This window comes from Papio anubis, chromosome 9, assembly GCF_008728515.1.
Source record: "Papio anubis isolate 15944 chromosome 9, Panubis1.0, whole genome shotgun sequence".
Lineage (NCBI taxonomy): Eukaryota > Metazoa > Chordata > Mammalia > Primates > Cercopithecidae > Papio > Papio anubis.
The window spans coordinates 120,048,780-120,066,902 of record NC_044984.1 but is presented as its reverse complement, the minus strand read 5'-3'; the positions used below and the strand labels follow the sequence as shown (position 1 = coordinate 120,066,902).

Genomic DNA, 18,123 nt, shown 5'->3' with positions numbered 1-18,123 from the left:
TGATGTAGAGCCCATATGGAAAAAATTAATTAATTAAAAACATAACAAAGTAAGAGGGCTTAGCAGTTCTTTATGTTGACTATCTTTTGAGTTTTCTCTCCCGCGATATGCATACCCTTAAAAAAGTGTATGTCCTCCATTTTAAGTAATTCAATCAAAACAGCACAAATAAGGCTAATCATATTGAGTACTAAGACTTGAGGTATCTAACAATGTACAAAGGATATATTAGATATACAGAAACCAGAGTTTCTCACTTCATGGTCTCACCAATTACAGATGACCATCAGTATTTGTGGATTCCATATTTGCAAACTCATCTACTCCCTAAAAGTTATTTGTAACCCCAGAGTCAGTACTTGCAGTGCCTTTTTGGTCATTTGTGGAACTGCACAGAGAAGGGAAAATTTTGAACCACCTGCCATGCACGCATCCCCAATTGAGGTCAAGCAAGTACTCGCTCTGCCGTCTTGTCTCAGTTCTCATACAAAGACCAGGGCACGGACAATAATACATGGGGCAGTGGAGGGCGGTGTCGGAAGCTTCAGCTTGGGCGCTGGATGCAGCGGGACAGAATCTGAATGCCTGCTCTGGCACCTGTCAGTGAGGCAGCCTCAGATAAGTCAACTAACACTTCCAAACTTCAATATTTCCTTTGTAATAGAAGATTATAGACTATTCGAAATGTGTGTGTGTATGTGTGTGTGTGTGTGTGTGTCTATTTCTCCTACAAGCAAAGGTTCAGTACTCACTAATTCAGTGTTCACAGGGATTTTATAACTATCTCAAATGATGAGAACAAGACAGCTCACACTTGTACAGGACCTCATCGCCGCCACACTCTCCTTTCAACGCAGTAAGTCCCATGGTGACGCCACAAGGTGGGTGTCATGAGCCTCATTTTACCTGTACTGAATCCAGCGTAAAGAAAGGTACTGCCTCTTGCACAGCATTTTGCATATATCAACACTGACTGCTGACTGCTGGCCCAGGGCTGTCTCCTCTGCTTGATTACCTCTGTCCTCTCCAGGGACTTCTTGTGCTACGCCAGATACAATCCAAATGCCTTACAGGGGCCTACCAGGCCCCAATGCCTTGGACCTGCTTCCTTCTCTGGCCTCACCTTGCATGCCCTCCCTACCCGGCACAGGTCCTTCTTCATGGGTCTTCACTGCTCCCCTGAGCTCTCCTAGGCTTAGCCTCGTCCCAAGGCCATGCCATGGTCTTCCCAGGAATGTGATCCGATGTCCTTCATAACTGGTTTTCTACTGCCCAGTCAACTATGCACCAGCACTTCTGCCCGACACACATACATTTTCCTCTTTTCTAATATTAAAAAAGGTTTTCTTCAGGAAATCCACCGCCCTCCATTCACCACAGGCCTCCCTAACTCCATCATTAAACCTCCATCCTCTTTGCCAGTGATTGGTTTAGGGGAAAGCACGTGCTATTACTCTGGCCAATGAGCTGTGAGAAGGCTACTAGGGCTTCTGGGAAACATCTCCTTGATCAAAGAGACTCACCGAAAGTGACGCCTCCTCCTCCCACCGGATGTTGTCGCGTGGGAACTGACGACAGGAACTGCTGCAGGGATCCCAGAGCCCTGAGGGAGCCAGCCGTGGGCCAGGCTAACCCTGGGAGCTAAGGAACCTGGGCCCTTGATGACCTAGAGGAGCCGCTGGAGCAGCCCACCTGGACCCCCCGACTTTGAGGCGTTTTATCAGGTGATTGTTGTTCTTGTGGCTAAAGCCAAATTGGTCTATGTGGTTTTGTTACTTTTCACCAAAAGGATTATAAATGACATAGGACTGCATCTCAAATGCCACCCCTCAGAATGCATTCCCTGAGTCACTCCTAATTTAAACTTGGTACCCGCCTCTGGTCGCTATTTTCCTGTATCTAACTTGCTGTGTGTGCTACTGTGTACACTAAATGTACAACATGCTCCATTACTTAGACTCTTCATATTGCTGATATCATGTCACACTGTATTAATCGCACCAGATTGCTCTGTTATATAATGTACTCCTTCACAATAATTACCACTCTCCTAATGCTCCTGGTTGTTTCTTAGGTATCTTCCCCACCTGATGGTAATCTGCTTCATACCATGAACCTTTCTCCTCTTCCCTGCTGTCTCTGCTCATAGCACAGTGCTGGGCACACAGAAGTTATTCAGTAAATAGATGCTGAGTGTGTGAATGAATATGTCACAGCTGTTTCCTCTGAGAACCATTCATTTCTGTACACCACCACCAGTAGTGAGTGTATCTGTAAGAAGGCAAAGAAGGTGACTTACACAAGGTCATCATGGTAATGGCATTAAGAAAAATGCAAGTGATTTCATACGTTATGAGAGAAGACCAGAAGGAACAAAGCTGATAAATGTGAGGCCTTGGATTCCCAGTAGTCAATTTGGCCTTTTAACTGAGAATTAAGATCTCTGTGTATGAGATACATGTGTGTTTTATTGGCAGGGGAAGGAGGGATGTGGGGAGATGACAGGAAGACATAGCAAAATAAAGATCAGAGTCAGATTCCCATCACTCATCTAAATGATACCTTCAGGGCTCTCTAAGCCCCAAGAGGAACACCGAAAACCAAATGCTGTCAATCCTAATTTAAGAAGAGCTGAGGACAGGAACATGGAGATTGAAAACAGATGATTTGTGTCATGTTAATCTATCAGCATGTGTGAGATGGCCTGTAAATGTCATCCTGGGAAAGTTGCCTTTAGAGGTTAATATTTTTACTGTCAAATTACACTTCTGCAACTACATTGCTTTATAATAAAAGAGGCTAAAAGGGGCTCTCCAGATGTGAATATGTTTCCTTTGGGTATCTTGTAAGACACAACATTTACTTCATGTTCTATTTTTAAAAGAAGCAAGGATTTAATCTGTGCATCAGCCACCCTCTGTATTTGCCACACTGTTGACCCATCTGCCTGCACTGATGGGAGGCTGACTGTGCACTGGGCTTCCCTCATGACCCCTCTCCCAACCTGAGACATGAGCCGCTATGTTAGAAGAAAAAAAATGCTACAGAATCAGGTAGTATGTTTCTCACAAACTTACAAACAATGCTGAAATTCTATATTAAAATAGGGAAAAGAATCAAAACTATGTAGCGAAAACCCTTTGATATTCACTTGTCATCTGAATCAAACACTTTTTATGTATTACTGAGTTTAATGAAGTGTACCATGTCTGAGGCGCAGTATGTACTCAAAAGTATTTATTTTACCTTGAGTTTTTAATTAATAATAAATGCCAAAGGAATAATAATATCTATCATGTATTAAGTTCTTACTATGAACCCTGCATTGTTTTCAAAATTTTATGTAGAATTATATCCATTCACCTCTCCAAATACTCTGCACATTACATTTTTGTCCCTATATTATGGAGGGTAGACTGAGGCCAAGGAGAGACTGCTAGTTAAGGGATCACAGCTAGTGAAAGGCAGAGCATCATTTCCCACTTAGTCTCTCTGTGCCCGAGGCCTCCTCAGCACTGTGTTATGGCTTCAGTGCAACCCAGGCAAGGAAGACATGGCCCTTCCTCCAGAGGACCACAGGCTGATTGGGAAAGGCAAGACCTAAATACACACATCAGTACTTTTTATCAACCAGATTGAGTTGTAATTTACGTGGAATACAGTGTATCCGTTTAAATGATAAAGTTCAATGAGTTTGGCAGTGTCCACCCATGAAAACACTACACAGAACATTCTGTCACCCCAAAAACAGATCCTAATGCGTGTTTTCAGTCCATGGCTCCTTCTTCTCCCAGCCCCAGGCAACCACTGATGTGCTTTTCACCACCACAGACTGGTTTCCATTTTCTAGAATTTTATAAAAATGGAATCACGATATGCACTCTTTATGTCTGTTTTTTTTCACAAGTATGATGATTCTGAGAGTCATCCTTATTATTACGTGTGTCAGTGGTTACCCTGGGCTCTTTTCCCTGGTTGCTTTCAGCCACAATGATGGAGGAGTTTCTACAGCAGTTTTTTGTTGTTGTTGTTGTTGCTGTTTTTGTTGTTGTTTTATTTTGAGACAGAATCTCGCTCTGTCGCCCAGGCTGGCGTGCCGTGGAGCAATCTCAGCTCACTGCAACCTCCACCTCCCAGATTCAAGCAATTCTCCTGCCTCAGCCTCCTGAGTAGCTGGGATTACAGGCGCACGCCACCAAGCCCAGCTAATTTTTGTATTTTTAGTAGAGACGAGGTTTCACCATGTTGGTCAGGCTGGTCTCAAACTCCTGACCTTGTGATCCAGCCACCTCAGCCTCCCACAGTGCTGGGATGACAGGTGTGAGCTGCTGTGCCCAGCCTCTCCAACAGTTTAATTTTCCCACTTTATTGCTGCAAATGCAGGTATCCTCAGGACAAAGGCCACCAAATCAGGAAAATTCGCTGTTCTGGTCATTTTCTCCAAGTTTGACTCCCCTCCAAAATACTCTTGCTTTTGTTCATTCTTCAGAGATTTTTATTTTTTAATTTTATCCTGAGTTCATGGTTGTAATCTATGGAAGGACTGTCTGTTCTCAGGACTAATCTCAGGACTGTGGAACGTACCACAAACCAATATTTAATTAGTACTTTTCACATTCCTTCGAGTAAACCCCCATGTCCAGGGGAAGCTTAGAGGGAAGTTCAGTGCCACAGATTGAGGTCCAGAGACCTGGGTCCTCACCTCAACCCTTCCCTTCACCACTTCTGAGCAAGTTGCTCCCCAATCTCTGAGGCTCAGATTCTGCCTCTGTGAACCTTAAGGAACCTCAACTTTCCAGCTCTGACATTCTTTTGTTTGGAAGGGTTAGAAACCAAGCTCAGAGTTTCAGTATATTTTGTTACAATGTAACCTTTCTTTGCCTGAGATCCTTCATCTATAAAACAGGAATGAACATCCATTCATTCCATAAATATTTATTTACTATTGACTAAGACTCAAGAATTGTCCTAGGTGCTGAGAGTAGACCAATGAGGAATAGAGTTCCTGTTCTTATGAAACTGATAGTCTAATTAGGGGAGACAGACAAATTAAACAACCATGTAGATATATAATATCATACCAGGCAGTGAAACAGGCTTGAAAGAAAAAATAAAGCACGGAAGAGAATGGACAGTGATGATAGAGTATGTTCTTTTAATTAGAAGAGGAAAGAAAGGGCCCTTTGGAGAAGTAACATTTGAGTAGAGACCTGACTGAAGTGAGGGACGGAGTCACGGGGACATGCAGAAGATCACTCAAACCAGAGGAAACAAGAAGTATGAAGGCCCTGAGACAGGAATGTTCCTGCCATATTTAAGGGCCAATAAAAAGGGGAAAATAGCTGAAAGCGAATGAGCAAAGATCAGGGAAATGAGATCAGAGAAGAAGGCAAGGGTTTGGATTTTACTCCTGTAAGTGTAATGAGATGTTCTGTTGTGTTTGGAGCAAGAAAGTGGCTTGAGCTAACAAAATTAACAGGATACCTCTGGCAGGTAGGGAGACCATTCAGGGGCTGACTCAACCCATCCAACAGAAATGTGAAGGTGGCTTCAATCACAGTGGTAGTGACAGAGGTGATGAGATGGGATTTGATATTGAAATGGATTTTGAATGCGAGTGAGAGGGAAAAGTCACACAGGGTTTCTGAGTTTTTGGCCAACCAAAAGAATGCAGTTCCTAACCCTGTGATAGGAGAAGGCAGCACAAGATGTGTATTTAGGGAAGAGAGAAAGAACCCAGACTTCAGTTTTGAAAATGTTGAATTCAAAATGCTCATTAGAAATCTGAATGAAAATGTTAAGAAGTTGGATACATGAGTTTAGAGGTCAGGGAGAGAGGTTCAGAGTTCAAGCTGTGAAAGGAAAATAATCCTAGGGACCCCAAAATCACTAAGCTAAAGGGAAAGGTCAAGCTGGGAACTACGTAGGGCAAACCTGCCTCCCATTCTATTCAAAGTCACCCCTCTGCTCACTGAGATAAATGCGTATCTGATTGCCTCCTTCGGAAAGGCTAATTAGAAACTCAAAAGAAGGCAACAATTTTTCTCTTATCTACCTATGAACTGGAAGTCCCCTACCCACTTCAAGTTGTCCCCCGACTTTGCTTCCAGGTGTCCTGCCTTTCCGAACCAAACCAATGTTCATCTTACATATATTGATTGATGTCTCATGTCTCCCTAAAATGTATAAAACCAAGCTGTGCCCTACCACCTTGGGCACATGTCATCAGGACCTCCTGAGTGTGTGTCATGGGCATGTGTCCTTAACCTTGGCAAAACAAACTTTCTAAATTGACTGGGATTTGTCTCAGATATTCAGGGTTCAGAAAGCTAAAGAAATAAGTTCAGATCTCTCATCCTCTCTCTATGTGGAGTATCCTCCGATCCCCTCTATATGTTGAGTTCATTCTTAGTTTTTGTATATTTAAAGCAGCCTGGATTATTCTCTGATAAAAATCAGAGACAAAATCAAGACAGCCAGGTCCCCAGTTTCAACTCAGAAATGTAGAGCACCGAAAAGCATTTCTCCCCCCCTTATCAAACTACAAATTAATATTTTTAATTAAGTTTGAGAACTGTGGCTGCAGGGTAACAAACTAACCTGCATTCTGGAGAAAGACATGATCCTGCAGGGAGAAATATGTATTAAGCATTTGCTTCCCTGGGGTAGACACTGCTGAATGCCACATAAGCTGATAAGGATTCAAGTAAAACTTTTAGATACATTTCTATGGAACAAATGTGGACTATTGTGAGAGTGTAAAGACCCTGGGGACTGTAAATACAGGGGAGTTTGCACCCTCTTGAAGGTTCTAAGAATCTCATCAGACACTTAGACAGAAGATGTGAGATAATCTCGAGACAGCTTCCCTCATGATCCTGGCTGCAGAGAGAAACGGCAGTCAGTGCTAACTCTCTGCAGTTTCATCTCTTCTATTTTCGCTATGGGACAAAAGTCTTAGTCTTCAGGCAGAAGTATAATAAAAACTGTCAATCAGGATACTGTGGAAACTCATTGCATCTAAAGGAAAGGAAAAGAAACAGCTCTACCCTGAGGGAGGGATGAGAATACATGCTAGACACACTATAGCTTGAAGAGGGGTAGGAGCACCTTGGAAAGCCATACACTAGAGGCTAAGTGCTACAGTGTCTACCAAGCCTAATGCTTAATCGGAACCTCAGAGAATTTGGCCCTGGTCCTCCACTAGGCTAAGAAGCACCAAGTAAAAATAATAGAGAATACAATTAGGAGAGCTACAAGAAACAGATTCTCTCTTGGGCACATTGGAAATATTCAAAGTCAAGAAGGAAGCAGACACTGAGAAAATAACCTCTGGAAAATCGCTCACATTCTAAGTGCAAGGAATCGCTAAAGGAATTTCAAGCCCACAGTGCACTGAGGGTAACCAAAATAGCAACCAAACCTGGGGAGGAGGAAAGCAAGATGGTGAAACAGAAGGCTCCATCGACCATCCCTACCACAAGGACACCAATTTAGCAACTATCTACACACCAAAAAAGCACCTTCATGGGAACCAAAACTCAGGTGAGCACTAACAGTACCTGGCTTTAACTTAATATCACTGAAAGAGGCACTGAAGAGGTAGAAAAAGGAATCTCAAATCACCACCACCACCCACACCCCACTCCCAGCAGTGGTAGTGTGGTGCAGAGAGCATTTCAGTGCTCTGGGGAAGGAAGAGCACAACAATTGTGAGGCATTGAATTCATTGCCACCCTGTTATAGCAGAAAGAGAAACCAGACCAAATTTGCTGACACCCACCTACAGAGGGAGCATTTAAAGCAGCCCTAACTTGTTAATGATCACCATTCTAACTGACATGAGATGGTATCTCAGGATACAACAGATGCTGAAGAGGATGTGGAGAAACAGCAACGCTTTTACACTGTTGGTGGGAGCGTAAATTAGTTCAACCATTGTGGAAGACAGTGTGGCAGTTCCTCAAGGATCTAGGACCAGAAATGCCATTTGACCCAGCAATCCCATTACTGGATATATACCTAAAGGATTATAAATCATTCTGCTATAAAGACACATGCACACGTATGTTTACTGTGGCACTGTTCACAATAGCAAAGACTTGGAACCAACCCAAATGTCCATTAGTGATAGACTGGATAAAGAAAATGTGGCACATATACACCATGGAATACTGTGCAGCCATGAAAAAGGATGAGTTTGTGTCCATTGCAGGGACATGGAGGAAGGTGGAAACGATCATTCTCAGCAAACTGACACAGGAACAGAAAACCAAACACTGCATGTTCTCACTCATAAGTGGGAGTTGAACAATGAGAATACACGGACACAGGGAGGGGAACATCACACACTGGGCCTGTCGGAGGTGGGTGGCTAACGGAGGGATAGCATTAGGAGGAGAAATACCTAATGTAGATGACAAGTTGATGGGTGCAGCAAGCCAACATGGCATATGTATACCTATGTAACAAACCTGCACATTCTGCACATGTACCCCAGAGCTTAAAGAATGAATGAATGAATAAATAAAACCAGCCCTAGGTAGAAAGGAATCTCCAATCCCAGCAGTCCAAACTTGAATTTCTGCAATCCTTAACCACTGTGGGCTAAAGTGCTCTGTGTTCCTAAATAAACTTGAAAGGCAGTCTAGTCCACAAAGATTACAACACCTAGGCAAGTCCTAGTGCTGAACTGGGCCCAGGGCCAGTGGACCTGGGGGCACATGACCTACTGAGACACCAGCTTGGGCAGCTAAGGGAGTGCTGGCATCACCCTTCCCTCACCCCAGGCTGTACAGCTTACAGTACCACAAAAGACCCCTTCCCTCCACTTGAGGAGAGAAGGAAGAATGGGAAGAACTTTGTCTTGTATCTTGGATAGCAACTCAGACACAACAGAATAGGGCACAGATCAGCGTCCTGAGGCCTCTTTTCCATGCCCTAGCTCCCAGATAACATTACTAGACATACCCTGGGCCAGAAGGGAACCCACTGCCTTGAAGGAAAGGACCCAGTCCTGGCAGCATTTATTACCTACTAGCTGAAGAATCCTTGGGTCCTGAAAAACCAGCAGCAATATCCTGGTAGTACATCAAGGGCCATGGGTAAGCCTCTGAGATTTGCTGGCTTCAGGTGAAACTCAGCACATTCCCAGCTGTGATGGTTACAGGACAAGACTCCTGCTTAAAAAAAAACAGAGGGAAAAGTACAGAATTTCTCTTACACCTTAGGTGGCAGCTTGGCCACACATGGGTAGAGCACCAAGTGGGCTCTTGGGGCCCCCAATTAGAAGACTTGCTCTTGGATGGCATTTCTGGGCCTGCTATGGGCCAGAGGGGAGCCCACTGCCCTGCAGGGTGAGCCTCGGGCCAGGCAGCCTTCACTACAAGCTGACTGAAGAGATCTTGGACCTTAAGGGCACATGGGCAGTAGTCTGGCAGTACTCTCTGTGGGCATGTGGCGGTGGTGGCCCCAGGGTGAGGCTTCTTTGCATTTGGAAAGGGGAAGGAAGAGTGGGAAGGACTGCGTCTAGTGGTGTGAGTGTCATCTCAGCCACAGTGCAGTAGAACACCAGATAGACTTCTAAGGTTTTCGAATCTAGTCCCTGGATCCCAGACAGCACCTCTGGACCTACCCAGGACCTGAGGAAACTCACCATCCTGAAGGAAAGGGCACCAACCTGGCTGACTTTGTCACCTTCTGATTGTAGATCCCCAGGGCCTTGAGCAAACATAACTGGTAGCCAGGGAGTGGTTACAGCAGGCCTTGGATGAGACCCAGTGCTGTGCTGGCTTCAGGTCTGGCCCAGCAGAGTCATAGTGGGAGTGGCCACAGGGGTGCTTATGTCACTCCACTCCCAGCTTCAGGTGGCTCAGAACAGAGAGAGAGAGACTCCATTTGTTTGGAAGAAAGGAAGGGAAAAGAACAAGAATCTCTGCCTAATAAACCAGAGAATTCTCCCATATCTTAACTAAGACCATCATGGGGGTACCACTATGAGTCTGCAAGAAACATAGCATTACTGGGCTTGGGGTGCCCCTTAAAGCAGAAACAGCTTAGATCACAACACCTAAGTCCTTTTGAATACCTGGAAAGCCTTCCCAAAAAGAACAGGTACAAACATGTCCAGGTAGTAAAGACTATAATAAATACCTAACTCTTCAATGCCCAGACACATTTAAACACCTACAAGTATCAAGACAATCCACGAAAATCACCAAATGAACTAAATGAAGCACAAGAGACCAATCCTGGAAAAACAGAGATATGTGACCATTCAGACACAGAATTCAAAATAGCTGTCTTGAGGAAACTCAAAGAAATTCAAGATAACACAGAGAAGGAATTCAGAATTCTATCAGATAAATTTAACAAAGTGATTGAAATAAAAATAAGCAGAAATTCTGGAGCCGAAAAATACAATTGACATACTGAAGAATGCACTGGAGTTACTAATTAGCAGAATTGACCAAGGAGATTCAAGAAAGAATCAGTGAGCTTGAAGACAAGTTATTCGAAAATATATCTCCAGAGGATACAAAATTTAAAAAAAGAATAAAAATCAAGGAAGCACACCTACAAGATCTATTTTCTTGTAGCACACCTACAAGAAAATAGCCTCAAAAGGACAAATCTGAGAGCTATTGGCTTCGAAGAAGAGGTAGAGAAAGAGACAGGTAGAAACTTTATTTAGTGGGATAATAACAGAGAACTTCTCCAACCTACAAAAAAGTCACTATCCAAGCACAAGAAGGTTATAGAACACCAAGAAGATTTAACCCAAAGAAGATTACTACAAGGCATTTAATAATCAAACTCTCCAATATCAAGGATAAAGAATAGATCCTAAAAATAGCAAGAGAAAAGAAACAAATAACATATAATGGAACTTCAATACATCTAGCAGCAGAATTTTCAGTAAAAACCTTAAAGGCCAGAAGAGAGTGGCATGACCTATTTAAAGTGCTGAAGGAGGAAAAAAAATATCCTTGGCCAAAATATCCTTCAAACATAAAGGAAAAATAAAGACTTTCCCAGACAAGCAAAAGCTGAGGGATTTCATCATCAGGCCTGTCTTATAAGAAATGCTAAAGGGAGTATTTCAATCAGAAAGAAAGGACATTAATGGGCAATAAGTAATTACCTGAAGGTACAAAACTCACTAGTAATAGTAAGTACACAGAAAAATACAGAATATTATAACACTGTAACTGGGATGGGTAATCTACTCTTATCCTAAGTAGAGAGACTTAATAATGAACCAATCAAAAATAATAACTGTAACAACTCTTCAGGATATAGACAGTACAACAAAATATAAACAGAAACAACAAAAAGTTTTAAAGTGGGGGGATTAAGTTAATGTGTAGAGTTTTTATTAGTTTTCTTTTTGCTTATTTGTTTATGCAAACCATGTTAAGTTGTTATCAGTTTAAAATAATGGGTTATAAGACAGCATTTGCAAGCTGCATGGTAATCTCAAACCAAAAAACATGTAACAAACATAAAATATAAAAAAGCAAGAAAGTAAATTCTATTACCAAAAAAAAAAAAAAATCACCTTCACAAGAAAGAAATGAGAAGGAAAGAAAGAAGGAAGACAAGAGTACAAAAAAACAGAAAACTAGTAACAAAATGGAAGGAGTAAGTCCTTACTCAATAATAACATTGAATGTAAACTGATTAAACTCTTGAATAAAAAAACAGAGTGGCTAAATGGATAGAAAAAGAAAGGCCCATTGATGTGTTGCCTACAAGAAACACATTTCACCTATAAAGACACACACATAGACTGAAAATAAAGGGATGAAAAAAGATATTCCATGCCTATGGAAACCAAAAAAGAACAGGAGTGGCTGCACTTATATCCGACAAATTGACTTCAAGACAAAACTCTAAGAAGAGACAAAGAAGGACACTATATAATGATAAATGAGTTAATTCAGCAAAATAATATAACAGTTTTAACTAAATATGCTCCCAACACTGGAGTACTCAGATATATAAAGCAAATATTATTAGAACTAAAGAGAGAAACTCTAATACAATAATAGCTGGACACTCCAACATCCCACTTTCAACATTGGACAGATATTTCAGACAGAAAATCAACAAAGAAACATTGGACTTAATCTGCACTATAGACCAAATGGATCTAATAGATATTTACAGAACATTTTATCCAAAGCCTACAGAATATACATTCTTTTCCTGAGCACGTGGATTATTCTCAAGGACAGACAATATGTTAGGTCACAAAACAAGTCTTAAAACACTTTTAAAAATTTGAAATAATATTAAGCATCTTCTCAGACCACAATGGAATACAACTAGAAATCAGTAACAAAAAGAATTTTGGAAACTATGCAAATACATGGAAATTAAACAACATGCTCCTGAATGACCACCAGTGGGTCAATGAACAAATTAAGAAAATAAATTGAAAAATTTCTTAAAACTAATGTTAATGGAAACACAACATAAGAAAACCTAAGGGATACAGCAAAAGAAATACTAAGGGAAGTATATAGCTGTAAGTGCCTACATCAAAAATGAAGAAAAACTTCAAATAAACAATTTAATGATTCATCTTAAAGAACCAGAAAAGCAACAGCAAACCAAACCCAAAGTTAGCAGAAGAAAAGAAATAAAGATTGGAGCAGAAATAAATGAATTTAAATTAAATAAAACAATACAAAAGATCAATGAAACAAAAAGTTGTTTTTTAAAGAATGAGATCATGTCTTTCGTGTGAACATGGATGAATCTGCAGGCCATTATCCTTACCAAACTAACACAAGAAGAGAAAGCCAAACACCACGTTCTCACTTATAAGTAGCAGCTAAATGATGAGAACTCATGTACACAAAAAGGGAACAACAAACAGTGGGGCCTAATTGAGGATGGAGGATGGGAGGAGGAAGAGGAGCAGAAAAACATATTGGGTACTAGGCTTAGTACCTGGGTGAAAAAATAATCTATACAATAAGCACTCATGATACAAGTTTACCTATATAACAAACCTGCACATATATCCCTGAACCTAAAATAAAATTTTTCTAAAATTGGTTTTTTGAAAAGTTAAACAAAATTGACAAACTTTTAGCCAGAATAACTAAGAAAAAAGAGATAAGATCCAAATAAAATCAGAGATGAAAAAAGAGACATTACAACTGATACTGCAGAAATTCAAAGGATTATTAGTGGCTACCATAAGCAACTATACATAAATAAATTGGAAACTCTAGAAGAAACAGACAAATTCCTAGACACATTTAACCCACCAAGATTGAATCATGAAGAAATCCAAAACCTGAACAGACCAATAACAAGTAATGAGATCCAATCTGTAATAAAAAGTCTCCCAATAAAGAAAAGCCTGGGCCCTGAGGGCTTTACTGCTAAATTCTACCAAGTATTTAAAGAAGAATTAATACCAATCCTATTCAAACTATTCCAAAAAACGGAGGAGGAGGGAATACTTCCAAATTCATTCTACAAGGCCAGTATTTCCCTGATACGAAAACCAGACAAAGACATCAGAAAAAGGAAACTACAGGCCAATACCTCTGGTGAATGCTAATGCAAAAATCCTCAACAAAATACTAGCAAACTGAATTCAACAATACATTAGAAAGACGATTCATCATGACCGAGTGGGATTTATCCCTGGGATGCAAGGATGGTTCAACATATGCAAATGAATTAATGTGATACATCATGTCAACAGAATGAAGGATAAAAACCATATAATCATTTCAATTGATGCTGAAAAAGCATTTGATAAAGTTCAATGTCTCTTCATGATAAAAACCTTCAAAAACCTGAGTATAGAAGGAACATACCTCAACATAATAAAAGTCATATACCACAGACCCACAGTTAGTATTATACTGATTAGGGAAAAACTGAAAGCCTTTCCTCTGAGATCTGGAATATGACAGGGATGCCCACTTTTACCACTGTTATTCAGCATAGTACTGGACGTCCTAGCTAAAGCAATCAGACAAGGGAAAGAAATAAAGAGTATCCAAATTGGAAAGGAGAGGTTAAATTATCCTTGGTTGCAGATTATATGATCTTATATTTGGAAAAACTTGAAGACTCCACTAAAAAACTATTAGAACTGATGAACAAATCCAGTAACACTGCAGCATACAAAATCAACATACAAAAATCAGTAGCATTTCTATATGTCAACAATGAACAATCTGAAAAAGAAATTTAAAAAATAATCCCATTTACAATAGCAATAAATAAAATTAAATTCCTAGGAATTAACCAAAGAAGTAAATGATCTCTATACTGAAAACTATGAAATACTGATGAAAGAAATTAAAGAGGATAGCAAAAAATGGAAAGATACTCTATGTTCATGGGCTGGAAGTATTGTTAAAATATGCATAATACCCAAAGCAATCTACAGATTAAATGCAATCCCTATCAAAATACCAATGACATTCTTCACAGAAATGAAAAAAAAAATCCTAGAATTTATGTGGAACCACAAAAGACCCAGAATAGCCACAGCTATCCTAAGCAAAGAGAGCAAAACTGGAGGAATCACATTACCTGACTTTAAATTATACTACAGAGCTATAGCAGCCAAAACAGCATGGTACTGGCATAAAAACAGACACATAGACCAATGGAACAGAATAGAGGACCAGAAACAAATCCACACACCTACGGTGAACTCACTTCCAACAAACGTGCCAAGAACATACACTGGGGAAAAAATAATCTCTTCAATAAATGGTGCTGGGAAAACTGGATATCCATATGTAGAGAAATGAAACTAAACCTCTATATCTTACCATATACAAAAATCAAACCAAAATGGATTAAAGACTTAAATCTAAGACCTCAAACTATGAAACTACTACAGGAAAACATTAGGGAATCTCTCCAGAACACTGGTCTGGGCAAAAACTTCTTGAATATTATCCCACAAGCATAGGCAACTAAAGCAAAAATGTGCAAATGGGATCACATCAAGTTAAGAGGCTTCTGCATGTCAAAGGAAACAATCCACAAAGTAAAGAGACAACCCACAGAATGGGATAAAAATATTTGCAAACTATTCATCTGACAAGGGATTAATAGCCAAAATATATAAGGAGCTCAAACAACTTAATAGGAAAAAAAATCAAATAATTCAATCAAAACATGAACAAAAGATTTGAATAGACATTTCTCAAAAGAAGACATACAAATGGCAAACAGGCATATGAAAAGGGGCTCAACGTCACTGATCATCAGAGAAATGCAAATCAAAACGACAATGAGATATTATCTCACCCCAGTTAAAATGACTTTTATCCAAAAGACAGGCAATAACGACTGCTAGCAAGGATAGAGAGAAAAGGAAACCCTTGTACACTGCTGATAGGAATGTAAATTAGTACAACCACTGTGGAGAAAAGTTTGGAAGCTCCTCAAAAACCTAAAAATTAAGCTATCATATGATCCAGCAATCCCACTGCTAGATAAATATGCAAAAGAAAGAAAATCATTACGTCAAAGAGATATCTGCACTCCCACATTTGTTGCGGCACTGTTGACAATAGCCAAGATTTGGAAGCAACCTAAGTGTCCATCATCAGATGAATGGATAAAGAAAATGTGGTGCATATACACAATGGAGTACTATTCAGCTATAAAAAAGAATGAGCTCTTTTCATTTGCAACAACATGGATGGAACTGGAGATCATTATCTTAAGTGAATAACCCAGGCACAGAAAGACAAACATTGCATGTTCTCACTTATTTGTGGGATCTAAAATTCAAAACAATTGAACTCATGAAGATAGCAGAAGGATGGTTACCAGAGGCTAGGAAGGGCAGTGGGTGTTGTAGGGGAGGTGGGGATGGTTAACAGATACAAAATAATAGAAAGAATAAAACCTAGTATTTAATAGCACAATAGGGTGACCATGATTATAGTCAATAATAATTTAATCGTACATTTTAAAATAACTAGAAGAGTATAACTGGATTGTTTGTAACACAAAGGATACATGCTTGAGGGGATGGCCACTCCTTTCCCTCCATGATATGATTATTACACATCATATGCCTGTATAAAAACATCTCATGTTCCCTATAAATATGTACCATAAAAATTAAAAATTAAAAAAATTGTTTAAAAAACCCTCAAACCTAGCCCAACTTCTGACTACATTAACAGAAACCCCAATATTATAGGCCTACTAGAAAGAAAGGTATACACAACTCTAATCATAAAAAGGATCCATCTCAGTATCTCCTGAGATGAAATATGTGATTTCATATATGAATATGTGATTTCAAAAGGTCCATCTTTAAATGAAAAGTACAAAGCTTACCAAAAGTCAAGACAAAACACACCACCAGGGAGAAAAAAAAATCAATAATTAGAACTAGACTCAGATATGATTCAGTTGTTTGGACTATCAGACAGGAAATTTCAAATAATTATGATGAATATGTTAAAATCTCTAGTGGAAATGATAGGTAACATAAAGGAGAAGATGGGTAATTTCAGAAGAGGTTAAAACAATAAGAAATAATAAAATGGAAATTCTAGAAATAAAAACACATAGTAGCAAAGATCTTGATGTCTTGATTTACTTATCAGTAGACTAGGCAGAGTCAAGGAAAGAAGCAGTGAATTTGAAGGTAATCAATAGGAATTACCCCAACTGAAATACAAAGAGAATACGAGTGACAAAGAAAAGGAAAAGGGCATCCAAGAGCTGTGAGAGGATCAAATGGTCTAATGTACATGTAATTGGAATCCCAAAAAGAGAGATAAAACAGGGCTCAAAAAATATTTGAAAAAACTATATAAACCAAGATATTTCCAGAATTACTGGCAGTCACCAAACCACAGATCCAAGAAGGTCACGTGAAACCAAAGAGGACAATTATAAACAAAACAAATACATAAGCATATATTATGCAAACTGCTGAAAACCAAAAACAAAGAGAAAATCCTGTAGGGAGCCAAAGAAATAAGACATGAACTACAGAAGAAGATGGATAACAATTACAGCAGACTTCTTGTTGGAAATCAGGCAAGCAATAAGACAATAGGATGGCATCATGAAGATTCCGAAATAAATAACTATTGCCCTATAGTTCTATATCCAGCCAAAAAAAAACCTATCAAAAATGAAGGTGAAATAATTATTTTAGACAAAAGCTAAGAGAATTGCTAACTACCTTAGTACAACCACTATGGAGAAAAACTTGTTGAGTCCCTCAGAAACCTAAGAATTGAGCTACCATAAGATCCAGCAATCCCACTGCTAGGTATATTCCAAAAGGAAAGGAAATCAGTATATTGAAGAGATATCTGCACTCCCATGTTTGTTGCAGCACTGTTTACAGTAGCCAAGACTTGGAAGCAACCTCAGTGTACATCAACAGATGAATGGAAACAAACACCTAGGCATGTAATACTTAAACTGGTGAAAACTAAAAGGAACATATAAGACATATTAAAGAAAGTCCTTCAGGCAGAAAAAAAGAAGGTATCAGTTGGAGATCTAGATCTACACTTAAGAATGGAATAATTTAAGGAAGAATAAAATTCATTTTTTCAGAGTTGTAATTGTTCTGAAAAATTAGCTAATTCTCTAAAGCAAAACTAATAACAATGTATTGTGTATTAATATTAGTAACAAAAGTAAAAATAAAATATACCAAAATAGCACAACCATATTTTACTGGCAAAAGACTTAAAAACATTTCATTAAGGAAGATGATTTACAGACAGCAAATAAGTACAGAAAAAAATGCATAACAGCAAGAATTATCAGGGAAATACCAATTAAAACCACAAAGAGATAACACTACAAACTCATTAGAATGGCAAAATAAAAATATTTCAATACCATATGTTGTTACCAGCAACAGGAATTCTCATTCATTTTTGGTAGGAATGAAAAGTCGTACAACTACCTTTGAAAACAGTCTGGCAATTTATTATAAAGTTAAATATTCACTTTACTATATGATCCATTAATCCCACACCTAGGTGAACTGAGAACATGTTTGCACAAAAATTTTTATGTGAATGTTTATAGCAGATTAGAAACAGCCAGATGTCCTTCAACAGGCAAATAGATAAACTGTGG

At 39.3% G+C, this 18,123-nt stretch overlaps 1 protein-coding gene and 1 long non-coding RNA gene across 3 annotated transcripts in view; one reads left to right on the top strand and one right to left on the bottom strand.

Moving 5' to 3' along the window:
- The window catches only part of LOC100997021 (transmembrane protein 132B), a 470,985-nt gene that overhangs the window by 20,383 nt on the left and 432,479 nt on the right, over positions 1–18,123 (bottom strand). Inside the window, exon 1 of one of the 2 annotated variants that reach the window (XM_009182038.4) lies at positions 1,124–4,091. The exons of the other annotated variant lie outside the window; for it this stretch is intronic. Coding sequence (XP_009180302.2) covers positions 1,124–1,162 — 39 coding nt within the window. The 5' untranslated portion in view covers positions 1,163–4,091. Of the gene's footprint in view, positions 1–1,123; positions 4,092–18,123 lie in introns of those variants that run through there. 2 annotated transcript variants of the gene reach the window in all.
- LOC108581160 overlaps positions 1,644–18,123 on the top strand; it is a 47,213-nt gene continuing 30,733 nt past the window's right edge. Inside the window, exon 1 of the long non-coding RNA XR_001893060.3 lies at positions 1,644–1,724. This is a non-coding gene — a long non-coding RNA (uncharacterized LOC108581160). The remainder of the gene's footprint in view (positions 1,725–18,123) is intronic.